The 19,825-nt window shown below is 40.6% G+C and overlaps 1 protein-coding gene across 4 annotated transcripts; it reads right to left on the bottom strand.

The window, feature by feature from the left end:
* Positions 1–366: 366 nt before the first annotated feature.
* gata2a (GATA binding protein 2a) lies at positions 367–19,735 on the bottom strand. Of its 4 annotated transcripts, none has more exons than XM_084729027.1 (6): positions 19,426–19,735; positions 12,321–12,759; positions 11,075–11,643; positions 7,015–7,173; positions 3,541–3,666; positions 367–1,595 (listed from the first exon to the last, which is right to left on the bottom strand). In XM_084729027.1, exons 2-6 carry the CDS (start codon positions 12,547–12,549, stop codon positions 1,296–1,298), a joined length of 1,383 nt encoding a protein of 460 aa, XP_084585153.1. In that variant the 5' UTR covers positions 12,550–12,759; positions 19,426–19,735; the 3' UTR covers positions 367–1,295. The 4 variants fall into 4 exon arrangements, with proteins under 4 accessions (XP_084585153.1, XP_084585159.1, XP_084585135.1 ...); XM_084729033.1 differs by lacking the exon at positions 19,426–19,735 and adding an exon at positions 12,960–13,103 and having other exon boundaries at positions 7,015–7,160; positions 11,074–11,643; XM_084729009.1 differs by lacking the exon at positions 19,426–19,735 and adding an exon at positions 12,960–13,103.
* Positions 19,736–19,825: the final 90 nt, after the last annotated feature.

Here is a 19,825-nt window from a genome sequence, read left to right as displayed (position 1 = left end):
TTGTGTTTGTTTTTTTCCAAGTGTGTGTATGTGTGCGTGAGCATGTGGGTGTGTGCATATGTATGACTGTGTGTGACTCTGGAGCCCTTCGCTGGAGCCTGCTGTCTGGGTACAATGGTCCAGCCTGGGGCCTCAGCTCCACAAAGAGGCCTTCTCTTAACAACTCGCCATCACAGATAGAGGAGGAGCCTGACCAAAGCATTACCACGCTTAAGGGATCACAGAGCTTCCCTTGATGCATCTGATATCACTTATGATTTTAATAATCAACCACTCTTCATTAAAAGGAGAATCTGGTCCAGTGATGTGTGTTGTGTGTGTGTGTGTATGGAAGGAAGATAAAATAGACTGAATTTACGAGACATATTTTTACTTTAGTATTAAACTTTATTTCCTTTACTTTTGTGAGATGGAAAAATGATAAAAACGTACAGCTCAGGGACTTTTCATCTAAGATAGGTCAGTGTTTTTCTTTATGTAATAACCATGAAATTCAAATCATAACAGTTTCCATGTGTCTTTGACGAAAGCTTAAAGAGTGAAAATAAATTATCGTAGCAATAATTATAACATCAAATATAACAACAATAATAGTAATTAAGCATTTATAAACACTCTATTTACTGTGTCTTTTTTCCATAAAAGTCCATTATTAAAAACAGGTGAGCGTGGTGGTGGTGTACAGTCCAGCATGTGAGGAGAGCACTGGCTTGTGGGTACTGTAGTCTAACTGGTTCGTAACAGAGGTGTGTTGTAGCTGTGAGCCAGTCTCAAGACTTCCAGCGCTGAAGAGTTTGTCTGTCTGTCCACAGCAGTTGTGGACAACAGCCTGGGGATGGACAGGGTGCACGCATCTGAGTATATAATGAGATGGTCGTGAGGTGAAAACAGCGGTTCTTTTTAAGACCTCTCGTGAGTCTCCTGTTACAGGGTCAAGGAGAGGTGGGTACCAAAGTGACTTAGTAAAAATAAGCAACAAGAATGACAAGCGTCTCCATTCACTCCATTCCTGCAAAGCCTCAGTCACCCAGGGACTTAACAAACCCCTCACCACATTAGCTCTTCACAGAGTCTGTAAAGTCCTGCTCTGCAGTGTCCCATCAGTGAGGTCAGGCATGACGCGACCTTCAGTCATGAAGTCCAACTGAAAGTTACTCCCCTCCAATCACTGTACAAGTCCACTCAGCTTTCGACACGATGTGGAGGGCCATTTTAGTGTTAATGGCGATGTGGTGGCTCCTACAGTCACGAGGAGTTCTGGGTCTGGGCAAGGGGGTGCTGGAGGGTGGGGGGGCTCAATGAGGCTCAGCCCAGACCGGCGAGCGATTTGAGTGGTGGGGGTGACCGAATGAAGGGTGAATGGGCGTGGGAGTAGGCAGCATGTGTCCGGAGTGGCTGAAGGGGGGCAGGTGACCCATGTGGGCCATGTGGCTGGTGAGGCCGGGTGCACTGCCGAAGGGAGACGCCTTGTCCTGCATGCACTTGGATAGCTCATCGAAGCCGTCCCCTGCTCGTTTGTTCCTCTTGGACTTGCTGGACATCTTGCGGTTGCGTGTCTGGATGCCTTCTTTCTTCATGGTCAGGGGTCTGTTGACCTGTGGAGAGCAGCACATTAGCTCAAGGCAAGCCACACAAAAGCTTCACTGACAGTGTGAATAGTACATTATAGTGGTTAAAGTTAGCTCCAGCTTGTTTACCAGCATAATTTAAAATGTCACCAGTAATATATAGTCACATATAGAGTGCTACTGGGATGACGTATTTTTGAAGGCCAACCAGGAAGTTTGCATTGCTCTGATTCCTGCCACAAAAAGCTGAGGGGGATTTTCCACTGGATTTTGGATTAGAGCAAAAAATAAGCTCTGTGGTGAGCTCAGTTAATGATACTTACATATTTTGTTCAGTGGGAAAATCTTACAAACACCACTTTTATGATTTTTGAACCGTAAGTACAATCGCCGGGAGTAAAAAGCTAACTTTAGGCTATAAACGAACTAAACCACAGTCGCATGACTCAACATCACCCCAACTAAGTGACTAGTATGCAGTGTGATGACATTTAATGTCTGCGAAAACCACTGTAGTCTCTTAGCCATTTGTTAGCAGCCACCTTTTTTAAGACATGTAAAAGCTTCAAAATTCATGAGTGGGGAATGTATGTTGTATAACAAAATGTGAAAATCTCTTCCTGCAGTGATGAATTCTAAGGCATATTAACACCTCCGGTTCCCTCATCTCAAAAGTCAGTGGGTTTTTGGTTAAATGCCTGAAACAAGGTCAGTGGTTATCACAAGCTTAAGAGATTTTCACGTTTTGTTCTGCTACAAAAAATAAATAAGTAAATACCCCACTTCAGCATTTTGAAGCTTATGTGTCTTTAAAAAGGTGGCTGGTAACAAGTGGCTACATGAGACAACAGTGGTTGCCACGGACAGCTTCATCACGTCAGCAGTGTAGTTTGTTTAACGTTTTAAAGTTAGCTTTTTACTTCTGATGGTTGCATTTATGCTTCAAAATTAATAAACTTGATGTTTACTTGTGAAGATTATCTTGCTGAACAAGCAAGATATGTGTCAGTATCATAAACTTTTGTTTGCCTCAGAGCTTATTTTCTGCACCAACTAAAAATCCAATGAATATCCCAATGGCTTTTTGGGGAGGGAACCGGAACGATGCTAACTTCCGGGTTGGCCAACAAATTTTCTGCAGCACTCTATAGCAACTAGCTAGCAAGAAAGCACTGTCACCTTGAATAAATTACGGATTTCTGTGTTTGATTGTTAGGAACATTTGTAATAATGTAAATACACAGCTCAGCAAAATATATAACATATGTTTCTGGACATTTATTAACACATAACATTAACACATTAACATAATTCAGAAATGTTACATATATTAGCTTTTATTAGTATTATTGGTAAAAACCTATGTTTAGTTGACTATTTCATATCAATATGGCTGCTGTGAAAAACGTATATTATGATTTACATGCGTTTCATTCTTGGTAGCTCAATATTATCAGTTAAACCAGAGTAAAATACATGCTATAAATAATGAGCAGCTGTTTTGCATATATTGCTCCATTATAAGGCGAGTCAGGGGCGTTTTTGGAGCTTTTGTCTCATTTGAACCCAAACAGAACCGCACTGGTCAATATGAATACATGGGGATGAGGGCTGGCTGGAGCTGAAAGGAGCAGCCTCAGACAAATCCTCATCAGTGTAACCGACGCCGTTACACTGAATGACAGTCCCACCCTGCAGCCTCTCCGGGGAGTACCGCCCCCCATTGAAACAACGATGGATTAATAAAAAAAAGACGACCGGTGGGTTCTGCTCGACAGGGTGAGCAGGCTCTGCCTCCCTCCCTCCACACTCTCACAGTTCCTCTGCTCCTAAATCGATACGAGCTGTCCGCCCACTTGACCAGTTAACGACCAGCACCGCTCGCCTCACCCTCCTCCTCCTCCTCCCCCTCCCACCCAAAAACCCGCACTTGAGTGTTGTGTTTTTTGATTTTTTTTTGCAGGCTACTTACATTGTGCAGTTTAAAGTAAAGGCCGCAGGCGTTGCACACCGGGTCTCCGTTCCCGTTGCGCCTCCACAGGGTGGTGGTGGTGGTCTGGCAGTTTGCACAGCAGGTGCCTGCCCGTCTAGCAGCGGACTGAAGGAAGCAGAGAAAATACATGATGAATAATGACCCATTCACATGTTGCAGACTGGAGAGAGGTCAGCGCGGACACCGAGCTGCACACAAACAGTAAATATCACGACATCAACAGAAGGGTTAATCTTTTAAAAGTCATTTAATTAATACAAATACATATATAACTGTTATTTCTGCAGAATGATAAAGGATTCGGGAGTTAGTGTAAAATATCAAACCATTAAAATAAGTCTATAAAAAATTAAAGCTACTACAATGAGTTTCTAACTAGTTATTAAACATTATCAATTTAATATGATGCCTCTATATGACCTACACGAGCAAACACTATCCAGGAGAGGCTTGGCTATTTCTGTATAATTGTTCTTAAAGCTTACCACCGGGTCAGATTCTCCATGAAATCAGATTAAAGGAGCCCGTGTTTACATTTTGCCATGCAAAGTTACACTTAGCAAGTGAAAAAGAATCAAGAGGACATGTTTATTTAAGATAATTTTATTTTTACGTTATATTTTGTCGCTCTACCACTTTTCTCCACTGATGCCTCAGAAATCAACAAAACATAAAAACTGCTTGGAGTAGCTTTAATAATCTATGTTCCCTTGTTTGATGATAGATAGATAGATAGATAGATAGATAGATAGATAGATAGATAGATAGATAGATAGATAGATAGATTAAAAAAAACTTTAGTAAATATCACAGGCGAGTGATGTGTCAACAGCTGTGTAATTTCAGCCACGGCTCGGACTCTTGACGGGATAAATGTGTGATTTCTGCCTCAGCACAAAATCAATAAGAGAAAAGTTTTTCTTAAATTAGACGGCGGCACGTGGATTTTTCGAGAGGTTTCAGCTTTGACCGCAGCGCCATGTGCAGAGAGGCATCAAAAGAAGCGACACGCAGACTGGAAAAATTACTTAACTCCTCTATTAAATCAATTGCATGTAAGCAGACCGCTAGAACCATGATCAAATTTTCTAATTTGTGCAATAAGATATGGGGACATTTTTCTGGAGAATGCCTGATTCTGTACACGCCTTCCTGTAATTATCATATTTAATGAATAAAAAAATAAAACATGCTGTATAGTTTTAACAGGTTATAATACAGGGCCTTGTGTAAACCCTCTTATTTCATCCTGATCCAGAGAAAACTGGGCTACAAAGTCATGTAAGACCCGGTGTCCTGCCTGGCAACGTGCTCCTCCTGCGTCCATTGCGGATCAATTCTTCACACATAATAAGAAACATTAGCTTTACATGCAAGAACCCTGCGGCTCTTTTTGCTTTGCAGGCAGCATCCAGGTTTTTCTTTTTAATTAATTTCAGGTGGGCTCTGCAGAGCAACAATAACTCTGGTCATTTTTATACTAAAAAAAAACAAAACATGATGGACCTTTATTTTTAAAAGAAAAACCCCGCTGTACCACCGAGAATGATAAACAAGTGGAGAACATAAATCCATTTATTTTCCAATGCCCGCCCCTCACGCTCTGTCTGTCTCTTCACACATAAGCGGCTCCTCCAGTGTTGTGATAATCTCTTTACAGTATATGTCAGTGTGGCCACAGAGAATGCAGCGCGCTGGTTGAAGGCGGAAACAGCCGGGAGCCTGACTTCCTTATCTGGGCCGGGCAGATATCCGGATAGGAAACAACTGGATGCCCCTTTGAACACAACTCTGAAAAACACTTGAGCTGAAAATGCAAAAAGCTGCAGCCACACGGGCCGAGCCCAGTGGAAAATGTAATGGGACTTTTTCACGACGCGGAGTTGGTCAAGGAACAACACACACACAAAAAAAATATCATCAGAAAATATATCATTAAAAAAAGCTTTAGTGTTTAAGAAAAAGAGCCCATGCAAAATATCTTTCTAGCGATCGTCTGATAGCGGACAGTTTATTTGAAAGTCAAATTAGCAGCTCATGTTAATGAAGACCATTAGACCCAGGCTACAGCCTCCGCAATCATAATTAGCCTGGGAAAATGAGATAACACAGAGCCCTTTTTATTAAAGTGAAAAGGTTAAACCAGCACTAAACTTACAAAAAAAAAAAAAAAAGAAAGAAAGAAAGAAAAAAAAATCTAATTTAATTTTTGGTGTAATTAATTCATAACAATTTAGCCACTTATATCACTGATATCAATACTAATTTTAACTGTGTTTCTGTTTATTTATTTAATCATTTTATAAAGTTATAAGTTGCTTTTTTATTTCAACTCACCAATTAACCATAGACAGAAAGTATTATTAATTTATACAAACTTATTTTTATTTCTGGCTATTTCTAAATTTGTAGACATCAAAGAGCCTGGATTTGTTTCTTTGTTGACAAATTAACTTCTTATGTGATAAATTCAAATAAAAATTTTATTTCTGCAGAAAAAATAAACAATTCAGGAATTAGTGTAAAATATGAAACCTTAAAAAAAAATAACGAAACGCTATAAATGGTTTTAATAATTGATGTGGTCTTGTTTAAGAATAGATAGATACACTGTAAAGCATCATATGGGAATTTAGTGGAATCAACTAATCTGTTCTCATAAAATAAATATAAATGTTTTATTAATCCCTATGTAATTCAACTTAAAATTTCAATTTTTTTTTCAGACCTCTTATAAGCATGACTTGGTCTGACTTGATGAGTTGAATAAATGCACTGCTGTGAGTTCATTAAACCCATCTGACTGAAGTTTAAAAAAAAAAATGTCATTAGACAACTCCAAACAAATGATTTAACACAGGTTCAGTCAACTCAAATTTTTAAGGCAACTAGGGAACTTATGTTTTTAGGTTGAACCTGCTAAAATGCTTCACGGTGTGTATGATAGATAGATAGATAGATAGATAGATAGATAGATAGATAGATAGATAGATAGATAGATAAAATATACACAGATTTATAAGTGGTTAAAATGAATAAATTATGACTCAGAGAGAAGTATGTCCAGCATCAGAAGGGTTAATGTCAGAAGTGTCTGTGCAGCAGCAGCTCTGCAGCAGTGGTACATCCATGACAAGAATGTTAGCCTACATGTCCACGCTGCTTTTCATTTACTCAAGCATGGTGTTAACTGAAGCAGCATGGGCATCGGTATCAGTAACAGTATCAGAAGTACCAGCAATAATGATAGCAGGAACAATGGCAATAGTAGCAGTATTGTAACAGGCCATGAAGGCGGATCATCGGGGGGTGAGAGGGACAAACAATTCCAGGAAGATCATAGGGAAAATATAACTTTCCTGGAATTGTGCTGCCGGCATCTGCTTTGTGCTCATATTTGGGTGCCTTCTTTCTCTCAAAGTAGAGCAGTGCAGTAAAAGAAGTGGGACTCACCAGTCTGCGTTTGGGCTTGATAAGCGGTCGGTTCTGGCCGTTCATCTTGTGGTACAGCCCACAAGCATTGCACAGGTAGTGGCCGGTACCATCCCGTCGCCACAGAGGGGTGGACGTGGCGCCGCAGTTTACACATTCACGGCCCTCTGCATATAGTTCAAGAGGAGGAGCAAAAAGGAAAATTTTATATAATTAAAAAGTTCACCTTCTGTCAGAAGCAACAGTAGTAGCAGCTGTCCTGACTAGACTAGCCATGATGCCAGAATTTTAAAGTTTGATTCAGTACTTGTATAAAGAAGGATACATACATTTTTTATACTATGGCTGTCAAAACTGTGTTTGCTAATTGCAGTATTAAAAGTACAGAAGCTATAAAAAACATTATAAAAATCATCATCATAAAAAGTGATCATTCAAGACCTCAGTTCAGGCCTGCCTGAAATTTGGCTTGCAGCAAAACCAGAGTTCAGTTCCATTTTTCACTGTGTGCAGGTTGTTAATTTATAAAAAAGAAAGAAATATCCTATTTTGTGTGCCAAGGACTTTTTTTTTTTCATTTTTCCATGCTATTGAAAGAAGTAACAAGTGCCGCTTTTTTCATACTTTGTCAAAGTCTAAAATTCTGGTATTGTGACAACTCGAAAAACAAGTTATTGGTGCACAAAATAAGATATTTAAAAAAAAACAAAACAAAACAGTACACTGTGCTGGAACAGTAGAAGTCACTGAACACAGGCTACTTTTCTATGCTGCAAGCGAAATTTCAGGCTGAACAAAAGTGAGGTCTTTAAGTACACTTGGATAATTTTGAATATTTTTTTTTACTTTCAATATTATAACGGATATTGTATCGTGTGTAAACACGCGGTTTTGAAGAAGAATCAATACTTCGATATTTTTGACAGTCTTCGTCCAGACCAATCGGGCAATAACTACCCAGTGCTGGACGACTCAAGACGGCCCTGTAATATGAAGTCAAAATCTGTCTCATATCAGCGTGCAGGTGCACCAAGTGTGCGTGGCTGTCATGGACACAGACACCTCTATGTAAACCGATCCAGAGTGGGGTGGCCAGAGACAGCCAGAACATGTCCAGAGGTGTCCAACAAGAAGAATGAGACACACCATCAAATTAGGGCTACATTATTCATCGACTCAGTGGGCACCCATGAGAGGAAACATAAGTGTGTGGTGGTGGTATTAAATGTGCCGGACAGTGTTGCAGCCTTTGATGAGGAGCTTGCATGCCAGTTGGCTGCAATTAATAATATAGAAATGTGAGGGATTCGGTCCAACACTGTTTTGATGATGTTCGTGTTATACTTAAAGGGACCGTTCACCCCATAATCAAAAAGAAATATTTTTCCTCTTACCCGTGGTGTTATTTATAAATATCCATAGTTTTGATCTGAGTTACCAAGTTTTGGACATACCAGCCATAAGATGTCTGCCTTCACTTCAATATAATGGGACTAAACGGCAATCGGCTTGTGGTGTTCATAGAAACAAAAGATACATTTGAAAAATTCAACACCAGTGTCTTAGTCAGTTTCATGCCACAGCTACTTTCTTCCTAGTAGGTAAATTCTAGAAAGAAAAGAAAGTAGTTTCTACATGAAACTGCTCAAATTGTCTGGGGATTATCTTGAGTAACCAGGTCATGATTCCTGGAAATAGACATTGCTGCTGAGTTTTTCAATTGTATGTTTTGGCACCACAAACCGAGTGCTATCTAGTTCCATTATATTCAAGAGAGGGCAGACATCTCTATGGCCGATGTCTCCAAAACTCGGCAACTCACACCAAAACAATATAGATGGACAAATAGCACTGCATGCCACGGGAAAAATGTGTACTCTGGATTTTGGGACTAACTGCCCCTTTAACTGAGTCTGAAATAGACTTCATGTGCATTCTTCTACACAAAAACCTGCTTTTTAACTTATTCCCACATGCTCTTCTTGCCTATTCAGGTTTGACTGACTTCAAACAACCTGTTGCTACACCGACCCGATTCATTTAATTCAAGTATCCGTCTCTCCCTAGAGCATCATCTCATTATTCCTGTTATAATGCCAGCGACACCCACAGTCCCACCCTCGCTCCACAATGGAATCTGACCTGAGCAAGAAACTATGTTCCTTTTGAAATGCACCTCGCCACATTTTTTGTACCTCCCTTCTCTTCCTCTTAAAGTGTTACGCAATCTAGTAAACCACATTAAAGCGGCTTCATTAACACTTAAAATATTCACCACCAATGACTTTGTGTATGAACATCTTATGCAATGTTTAGTGTTGAAATTCAAAGAAATGGGAAGCTTCATGTGAAAGGTAAGGGGTGCAGAAGAGGAGGAGGAGCAGTTCTGGTTTGAGGCAAGTTCAGCAGGAAGCCACACTACTGTAAGGTATATGTGCTGACAGCTGAAATGTCATTGTGGCATTTTGTACAACAATCAATCACCATTACTGGCACTGGACACCGACTTTGATAGATAAGAGGCTTTTTAATGTCGGAGCTGATATGTTTGTGTTAGTGATTCAGGCTCAGTCTGGCCAGCTTCTTTTAAATGTCACAGTATAACATTTCTCTGCTACAACAGCTCACATTCACTCACATTATCAGCCACTGAGCATTCCCCAGGTATGTTAAAAAGAACAGGGACATCGGATGACAACATTGATAATTACACGACTATGCATGGAGCAAACTTGTTAACAGTTCATGATGTCTTTCATTTTTTGTCCATTAATTCAAAGTTCAACAGCTGGAACAATGTAGGGAAATTACAGAGCCATTAGCAGGCCGGATTGTTTTCCAAATGTCTGCACATTAATGTCATGCATAAAGCTAAGCATTACTCCAACACATGCAGACTATTGAATCAGGTGCCTATCCAGACAGTCACATAATAGACTGAGTTTTATTATAAACAGTTTAACTGGCTTTTAGAATTTTGTACGAAAGAAATAACAATTATGTGTGTTTTTTAATCAGGATTACTCAGTGCACTGGTCTCCAGACCTTGAGATGATGCATTAAATAGACTTTCAGATCTACTGTGTTGCCTCCACTTCATGTCAGCGCAGTGGGCCAAGGCCATGCTTAAAAACACAAACAGCAGGGCTCTGTCGCCTGTGCTTTGTTAGTACTGGGGAGAAGCTGTGGGCGGGGTGGAGGTCGTGATTTGTTCACTTGGAGGTATACAGGATATGGCAGGAGCCAGGGCGTCGTGACTCCTTCATTTTTAAGTGCAATAAAGGCCACATTTTAAAAAGAAAACAAGCCAGTGGCACGAAGAAGAGGCCATTGACGAGAATAATGGTCTGAACAAATACCTATGGTGACTAAATAAGTTTATGTAAAATTCTCCTCAAAAATTGTAGCTGTTACAACATTTTAAGTGATCATTTTATGCGTTTTGTTTTTTCCCCTTTACTTTGGTGTAACGTATAGTCTATGTGCAAGTAAAAGGAGTATTTATTCTCAAACTCTAAACAAGCTATAATTGCGTGCGTTTTCCGCAAAAAAGAAAAGAAAATAGCCTATAGCCTTATATGAATAATTGATTGATTTTAAGTAAATCTTCTCCCAGTGTCCTGTCTTCTAAGTTTCGTTTAATTGTGCGCATAATGGCCGCAAATGGTTAAGCCCGTTAGTGTGATGAGAATCATCTAAAGGTTGATTCCTCTCTAAAATCAAGCCGTTTAAGTGGAGGGAGTTTACAAGTGGTGATGTGAGCGATGGGACAAAGATAAGAGCTGTCAGAGCAGGAGTGTCCGATATGGAAATGATCATGCTTTTTGAGAAGAGCAACAAGTCGTTTTTAAATAAAACTGGCATCAGCATTAAAACAGATCTAATAAGAAAAAGTAAATAAAAATCCAAATAAAAATTGTCCAATAAGTGTCCACACACTTAAGGTAATATAGACAAATGAAACATTTATCCACTGACGATGGATTGTGTAAACAATAGTGTGTACCACTGAATAAACATTTTAATTAGGCCTTATCTTCAGTGTGATCTGTCATCAACTCAAACAGACCTAAGACTCACCTGAGCTCGACCTGGCTTTGCTTTTGCATTTCGGCGTGAAGCTGGAGGAAGACCCGCCGAGCAGGCTGCCAGGGTGGAAGAGGCTGCCGCCGTACTCGTGTGGAGGCAGGGAGTAGGCCGGGTACGTCGGGATGGGGTGATGCGTGGCCGGGGCCTGGCTGTTCATTGCCAGGCCGCCGCGCAGCGGACTACAGCTCTCCATCTTCATCCCGTCCGTCAGCGGCACCTGGTACTTGATCGACTCTTTCTCGTCCATTCTGGTCGAGGTGGAGGTCGGGGACGTAGGGCCGGGGTCCGGGGACACGTCTTTCGGAGGGGTAGGGGGGAAGCTGTAGAGGTGCGGGCTGGAGTGGGAAGCCGGGGTGAGCGACGACACCGGAGCTGTGCCCGTGCTGCTGCTGCAGGGGTAACCGGAGCCGGTGGTGTGCAGGCCGGGTTTGCTGAAGTGGCTGACCGCCCATGCGTTGTGGTGGTGGGCTGCTGAGAGGGCGGCTTTCCCGGGATCCAGCCAGGGGATACCGGGGCTGTGGATGAGGTGTGGTCGACAAACCTGGTTCCCAGTGAGGCGAGCTGAAATCCAAAACAATGCATTTAATATTTTAACTTTTTCTCGATACACTTGCAACCCCGAAAGACCTTACCTGTTACATACTCTGAATTACTCGAGTCAGACATTTAGGTCCAGATGTAGATAAAATACTGATATTTAATTTTAAAATAGTGGATTTTTCTCACAAGCAAAAATGTTTTCCATTAAATGACAGTAGCTTCTTCAAATATATATCTTATATAAAGGCCCACTAGCTGCAGAAAACACTAAAAGTATCTTCTCTTCGGACAGTATCTTTTCATCGACTGCAGAAGCTCTCGGACTAAAGATTGTTATTAGTAAATTTGCGGTTTTTATTTTATATCCGGGAAGTGCCTCTCTCTCTCTCCCTCCCTGCAGAAACCCCTGCCCCAACACAGAGGGGTTGAATGACATACTTCCCTTTCCTCTTTCTGTCAGCTAGAAATTCCTTTAATGCTGCTGAATCGTCCCAGAAAAGTCAAGACGCACTTTTGAAGCAAATTACTGCGCACTGCATGAATTAATAAGATTATTTTTGCAGCATACTTAATTAATACACCTTTGACACACATAATATATAATACATGACCTGTTTGGTCATTGATTAATTATGTTAAAACATTTATAACATTTTAATAAAATGCACATTTCTCCTCTTAGATTCCAAACTTCTTACCGTGTGCTTGGCTGTACGTGACTCTGGCCCGGGAGTTGGTGTAGTAGGGGTTCCCTTGAGAGTCCAAGTGGTTTAGAAACATATCAACCTCGTCCTGGGGCAGTAAAGGCGCCATGGGCTCCATGTAGTTGTGACTCAGACTGTGGTGGTGTGAGTCCGGGTGCTGGCCGTTCAGCACTGCGTGATGGTGCGCCATCCACCGAGACTGATCGGCCGCTGCGACCTCCATAGCTGAGCTGGCCGTCTCCTTCTCGTCCGAAGTCTCTGTGTATGTTTGGCTACTTCTAGTTAGACTACGTTTACCTCCAAGGTAAAGGTGGTTAAATCCGCCTTATAGTTCCTTGAGCTGTGAAAGAAAGTCTCGGCTGTGTTTATTTACTGCAGAAATAGAATCCTTAAATAAGCCGGTCTCCTTCTCCTTCTTTCTCTCCAGTTTTACCTGCAATGACACGAAAACAAAATGTTAATTCACCTCTGCTTCCATTCAAAGAAGAAGCATCCTCTATATTTTTATCTAATCACAGAAATAAACTTTACGCACTTTAGCACGATTAAAGGTGGAAAACAGAGTATTGCACAGCTGTTTCGTGTCCCTCATCCACATAAATTACAGAAAACACAAACGTCTCCTCTGGATACCTGTTGCGGTTTCGATCAGCTGACGGCGAATAACAGCTCTGGATGTGTACACCTCCTGATCCATGCAGTGCTCAGGCTCATTAATGAGATGTGGCGCAGACTGATGCGGCTGGCGCCAGTAAATTCCCATATCAAGCCATGCGGGGCGGGGCCTCGCTCTGAGCCAATCACATGCAGCCCCTGCTACAATTGGCTCTGCATCCATCCCTGCTCTCCTTCTTTCAATTTCCATTTGCTTGCACCGAAAACTAAAAGACTTATCAATCAGCGGTGTAATTTCTCGGGGGTCTTTCTCTCCTCTCATGAAGCTCACACTGAATGAGCAATCGGTCGCTGATAATCTGCTTTTTTAGCGGCGGTTATAAGCCTAAAGACAGACATGTAACATGAAGGGAAATTCACTCTGCACAATACAAGGCTTACGGTTATAATGATGTGGATAGAGTGGCCTATTGTGAACACATCTGAAAAATATTTTAAATTATCTGAGGCACATTTCCAACACTTTTGAGTCATGTTAAAATTTCACACCCACTTGCAAATGTATTTTCTTTATCAATTAAAGTCGCTGGTGGAGATCTACATTACCAGCTATAATTGTAAAGTGTTGTTTTTCGCATGCTGCTGTTATGTAAATAAACAGCGTCTTCAGCACCTCTAAACCCAACAGAGGAGGAGTCGATTTATGACCCCGAAATTGGCCCCATTGTTGGGAGCGCCTAATTGTCTTTAATTAGTAGCGGGGGCATTCTTCTTGTGAAAACAGTGGTTTTGTCTCGGGGACATCGCTATCAAACACAGTTTGCATACTAATGGCGCCTCTTTCTCACTTTGGTGGCACCAGGGCAGGGATGGGCGCAGGGCCTTACCTACATGTGGAACCAGTTGGTGATCAAAGTGTCTCTCCACACCCACATTCAGACCTCACAATACAAATCAAAACACTAAACAAGGCGTATTGATTTATTTTTATTATTGTTAGCAATATCATTATGTGTCTGACACTGTGAATTAAGGGTGAAAGGCTACTATGGTTGATAGCGTAAGCTGAGGTACTGAGGACTGCAATCTGCTACATCACACAAACATATAACATAGATCATGTATACACTTGCACAGACGTGCTTTAATTCACATGTTAAGTGTGCAACAGTTCCCTTAAATACCTATTTTTACGGCAATAGTAAAAAAAATATAAAACCAAATAAATTTAAACTAGTTAAAATAATAAACAGGCCAAATACATTGTCTATTCTATTCTATTCTAATTGCAGAATTAGCTGCAGTGCGTGCGTAAAATGATTAGTCCGTACGCACAAATCCATGCTTGTTCCCATAAAGATTTGGTGTTCATGTGTTTGTGTGTGATTGACAGGGAATAATTGGTGGGTTTGCTCGGAGCCCAGACTGGCCGCCACGCTGACGCCTGAGCCTGACGTCACAGAATCACGGGGGGTGGCAGTTTGCGGGGGTGTGTCCCGTGAATCTTGTGATACCTTTACCTGAAGTAACCGATGATCCACGACTCAGGGCGACAATCATACTGTGATCTGCTGTGTGTGTGTGTGTGTGTGTGTGTGTGTGTGTGTGTGTGTGTGTGTGTGTGTGTGTGTGTGTCAGTCATCAGTCATTAAATCAGTGGCAAGTTGCCAGGGGCTGTGAGTTGACGAGCTCAGCCTCTTTGAGCTTGTCAACTCCTAAAATCAACAAATTAGGGCATGTGGGGCAGCAGAGGAGCGTCCACCTGAATATGTGACATTCCAGTGGAAAGAAGCAGCTCATGTTGGCAGGTGGAGAGAGGACATGCTAATTACAGTTGGGTGATATGACTTTTAAATTATATCTCAATATTTTTAGGCTGTTTGTATACAATGAATTTACACATTTTCTCAGGGCTGGAGGATATGGACAGAATAAAACATCACAATATGTCATCCAAATACTAACATTGCAACGTTTTTGCAGGGATGACCGTCAGTGCTTGCACAAAATATTAACACAATGAGATTTTTGATAATTAATCGTCAGTAATGTGGATATAATAATTAAGTAGGTAAAGAAAAATTATAGACCTGCTACAACAGTCTGGTAACTTCAGATAATTACTTCACTGTGCACACCCTTTAAAATCAAGAAAATACTAAAATAAAATACAAAACTTCTGCCATATCACAATACCTCAATATTCAAAATCACTGACATAAAGTAGTCATGACAGGCCTGGTGCACACTATTATAATGGGCCTTATGATTACCAGGGAATCATCTCTGTATATCTGTATACAACAAAAAATATCAAAGAAGATGAGACATTATTAATTTAATTGAGTAGGGTTTTTTATATAGCTTATGTGGAATTTTAATTTAAAAGTACTACAAAGAGATACAGTCCCAATTAAATACTGATACCTCTATATGACCAACATAAGCAAACAAGAACATCTGCAAGAAGACTGGCTGTCTCTGTATAGTTATTCTTAACACCTGCCACCAGGTTGGATTCATCTTGAAACAAGGTGAAATGAGTGAGTGTTTATGTTTTCCAGCCAAATTTACAGTGAGTCATACGTTATCCAGTTAAAAGAAAGAATAGATTTTTATTTAGATCATTTTAGTGTTGACATTATATTTTGTGGTTGTGATGTTGGAAACACAGGGGGCCGAAATCAACAAAATATGGAAGTTCCTTGTAGTAGCTTTAACTTGAGTCCTTAAAAAAAGGTGTATATCTGAGGTGCTGAACCACTCAAAAGGGCTTATTCTCTCCCAAGACATTGTTGAAGGGTCTGTTTGCTCTGCAACCCCCCCCCCCCCCCTCTATTTATACCCCTATCCAAAATCCAAAGACAGTCAAAAATAAAAGACAATATCTACTCTTAAATCACATTATCAATTCATTGCTCAGTCCTAATGCTAACCTTAACATTCCTTGTCTTTCTATAAATATGGAATTGTAATGCACAATTCATCAATCATCAATAACACACTATTTGTGTAATAAAAAGCAGCTGTTTTATGCTGTTGAATAATTGCTGCTTACAACAACGACTCCCTCTGTTCCACCATGAATGGATGACCAGTAGTGCTCTTCTTCTTGCTCTTGAGGCGAGGAGTGAAAGGACATTTTTTTCTGCAGCAGCAGTATAACATGTCACTACAGCCTGCAGTGGTCACCCTGTGTATGTGTGTATCCAGTGTGTGTGTTACCCAGTGGGGCCTTGCATGGAGAGTGGGTCAGGCTCAGGCTGTAGCTGCTGCAGCATGCCCATTGTTGTTTGCATGTTTGCCAAATGGATTACTCAGCAGGATTTAGCCCTCTGTAATTTATACCTTCATTAATCCCATTTGTATCTGTGCTGGAACAAAAGATGGTAGAGGGTGACGGAGGGTTGGTGAAGGGGGGGGGGTGCTGTTGCTTTCTTTGCTTCTGTCTTTCTCAAGGACACAGCAGTATTGTTTCAGCCAAGGGATGCTATCCTAGCCTGGAGAACACTATCCCTCTCCACAACACCTCCTGCATGCGCTGGGCGAGAAGTGTGTGTGCAACAACTGTATCGCTGTGCAGCCACAGTGGCTAATGAACAACAAGATTATCATTCCGATCCATGCTGTTATTAAATGGGATTGGCTTTATCTACCTGTTTGTTCCCATTGGGCACGGTCATCCATCATTATCCAGAGTGGAGGTGTGCGACTCTGCGAATGTGTGTGTTTGGGGGTGGGGGGGGGTGGGGGGGTGAAGAGCCACAGTGGGGCTTGTGAAGATAAGCAGAGCCAGAGAGAAGAGAATGACACAAACCAGCTGAAGCATTATTGTCCCCCTTTACTCACGGCTAATTAGATCGAGCCGGGGCACTGGGGGGCTTTATAGACACAAGACCATATAACTGCTGCGAGCAGAGGGGTCTGGATGCTGCTATAAGAGCAGCACTCACTGCCATTTGAGCAGTTTGACCTCAGAATAATAACATTTCAGAATCAGGGCTGGGCAAAATGGGTTATAAATAATATCTTGATATTTTTAGACTATGTTGCAATATGCTATATTTATATCTTGTTATAATCATTTTCTTTAAAATAGTATACTGTAATTTAAAGCTACTACCAAGGTTTTGGGTTTTTTTTTACCGGTTATGAAACAATCTCAATTTAATACTGATTCCTTTAAATGACCTACATAAGCAAATGAGACTATCCACGAGAAGATTGTTTTTGTTCTATATAGTTATTCTAAGCAGCTGCCACTGGGTCAGATTCTCCATGAAATCAGATAAAACAAGCCTGTGTTTACATTTTCCCAGCCAAAGTTACAGCGAGTAGTACCGTAGCCAGTGAATCAGGAGCAGGAGGACTTTTATTTAGAAAATTTTATTTTAGACATTATATTCTGTGGTTATTACACTCATAACATTATCACTTTTGTCCACAAGGGCCTCCAAAATCAACACAATGTGAAGTTCCTTGTAGTAGCTTTAAATTGGGGCTGAGCAATATGGATATCATAATATTTTTCACCATCTACCTCAACACTGATAGTGTGACAATACTGTAGGCATTGACTGTTGTTGCTCTCACAAAATATCAACACAATGATTTTTTTTGATAAATAATAATCAGTAATTCTTCTGTAATGCAGCCTTTAAAATCAGGACAATACAACACTTATGCCAAATCACGATACGCAAAGTCTAACAATATCCAGTCTGGAATCACAGTATACATTTTATATTGATATATTGCTCAATCTTAGTTAGAATACAGCAGGACACACGACACAAACTACATACAAAAAGGTTAATGGAGCATAGAGGGGCAATGATCAGTCAATTAGTCAAGTTGTCAAGTTGTTTACTTGTTTGAGAATCAGTTCATTTTTTGAGTAATTTTTAAAGAAAAAAGTGGAAATTCTTTGATTCCAGCTTCTTAAATGTCAATAGTTTCTGGTGTCTTTACTCCTTGATGACAGTAAACTGAATATCTTTGGGTTGTGAACAAAACAAGTTTTTTAGGGACATCATCTTGGGCTTTGGGAAATAATGATTGACTTTTTTTTTTTTTTTACCATTTTCTCACATCTAATCAAAACATCTAATCAGGTAATCAAGAAAATAGTTGACAGATTTAATCGACAGTAAAGGTGATCATTAATTGCAGCCCTAAATATCAATATATTGTCCAGCCTCAGTCAGAATAGGACAGGATACAACACATGAGCTGCATATTTAACAAACAGGATTATGGAACAGAGGATAATTCTCAGGTTTAAAGCTAAAACCTCTTAGATATAATACAGAGGAAAAGTGGAAAAGTTTTCTAAGGCACAAAGCTGTGATGGTTCCACATAGAAACTGTTTAAAGTGTCAGAGATGCAACTTAGCAGCAGTGTTAAAATCTCTTCATTCATTCAGTCACTAATTCAATAAAAATGCCTTTCTGAGCCTCATTCCCTTATGTTAAAAATATAAATGTTACTTACACACACTGTGTTACTAACACAGAGCTTTATACAGTGAGCTCATGTTATTTTAATCGTGCACAAACACTCGTAAAGCATCATGTAGACAGGAGCACAGGAAACAGAGCGGTACAGAGATGTTGTGGAGCAGCTGCATGCCTGTGCAGAGCCCTCGCAGCCCCTGTCTCTCTCTCTCTGCTTCTCCATTGTACTGATGTGATTGCTCTTTGTGGTGATGAAAGATTTTTTTTTGCTCAAGTCATTATGCATTTGAAAGCGTGACAATTGAACACTTTTTTCGTTACTAATATCATGCTGATGACACAGTAATCCATTCCGTGATCGAGGGTTTTTTATTCCTACGAACAGAACACCTTGCTCACGGCAGCATGGAGCGGGCTACATGAAAATTGATTATTGATAGCACCTATGTGATCGCGTGAATTTCGAATTTGTTGAAATATTGTACAGCTGCTAGGTGCATTTATAATTCATTTTGGCTCGGTTTTGAACTTATTTTTATTTCTCCCTTATTAAGAAAACCAATATAGGTTAGCCTACTGAAAAATTAAATAGAAAAGCAGACCGTATAAGTGAATGCGAGAAAGTATCTAATAATCTTAACAATAGATCAGAGTAGTTAGTGATAAGCTTTGCATGCACATCTAATTCAATATTGCGCTGCTTGCCCAACATTATGGAGGTTTGTGCATTTGATAAAGAATAGCCGCGACAAACTATAGCTGAATATGAAAATACAATTATGAAGAAAACATTAAAAAAAAACAAAAAAAACAAATATAATTCCTTAACAGTCATGAAAGCTATTTCTCAAGCAATGTTGCAGAGAAAAATAAGCCTTTTTGCTACAAAAATGTTAATAACGACCGTTATTTTAGCCAGTGTTATAGCCAGGATTTGTGTGCGTATTTTTAATTTTTAAGCAGCCAAGACAATTCACATGAAGCAAACATGGCAGATAGTGTGTGAAAATAAAAATAATTCACTTACCTGCTCTTGTTTTATATGTGAGCAGGATGTCTGCGCTTTCTGAATCAAACCAGAGAAAGTGACTTCATCGGATTCACCGCACAGCTCCGCCGCTCCTTCTTCTCCTCCTCCTCCTCAGAAATAACAGCGGAAAATAAAACATACACGACCGATGGGAGCAAATGTGTCCGGACGAGCCCTGCTTTTTAAAGATGCTGTCGGACACAGTTACACGGAGCCCCCGGTGCTGACTGACTGTCTGGTGAGCCGGCAGAGAGCGGAGTGTGTGCGCTCAGTGTCTTCTTCCTCCTCTGTCGCTGCATCCAAACCTTCTCTGTCTGAATATGAGCAAAAACTTGAGCGGCTGTGTGAGAGGCTGCAGCAACATAGCAACGTAACGGCACGTCAGCCAGTCTTCCGG

Source organism: Lutjanus erythropterus, chromosome 2 (genome assembly GCF_056507025.1).
Source record: "Lutjanus erythropterus isolate fLutEry1 chromosome 2, fLutEry1.hap2, whole genome shotgun sequence".
Lineage (NCBI taxonomy): Eukaryota > Metazoa > Chordata > Actinopteri > Lutjaniformes > Lutjanidae > Lutjanus > Lutjanus erythropterus.
Note: the sequence above shows the minus strand (reverse complement) of the source record. Positions and strands in the feature narration are given on the sequence as shown.

Excerpts from the sequence above, each read along its gene's own strand:
- gata2a (XM_084729027.1), bottom strand. The coding sequence starts at position 12,549 with ATGGAGGTCGCAGCGGCCGATCAGTCTCGGTGGATGGCGCACCATCAC. Across the intron at positions 7,174-11,074 it reads GCAAAGCCAGGTCGAGCTCA|GAACTATATGCAGAGGGCCG; the intron begins GGTGAGTCTTAG and ends GCTCCTCCTCTT. Across the intron at positions 1,596-3,540 it reads TTTACTTTAAACTGCACAAT|GTCAACAGACCCCTGACCAT; the intron begins GTAAGTAGCCTG and ends TGCTCTCCACAG.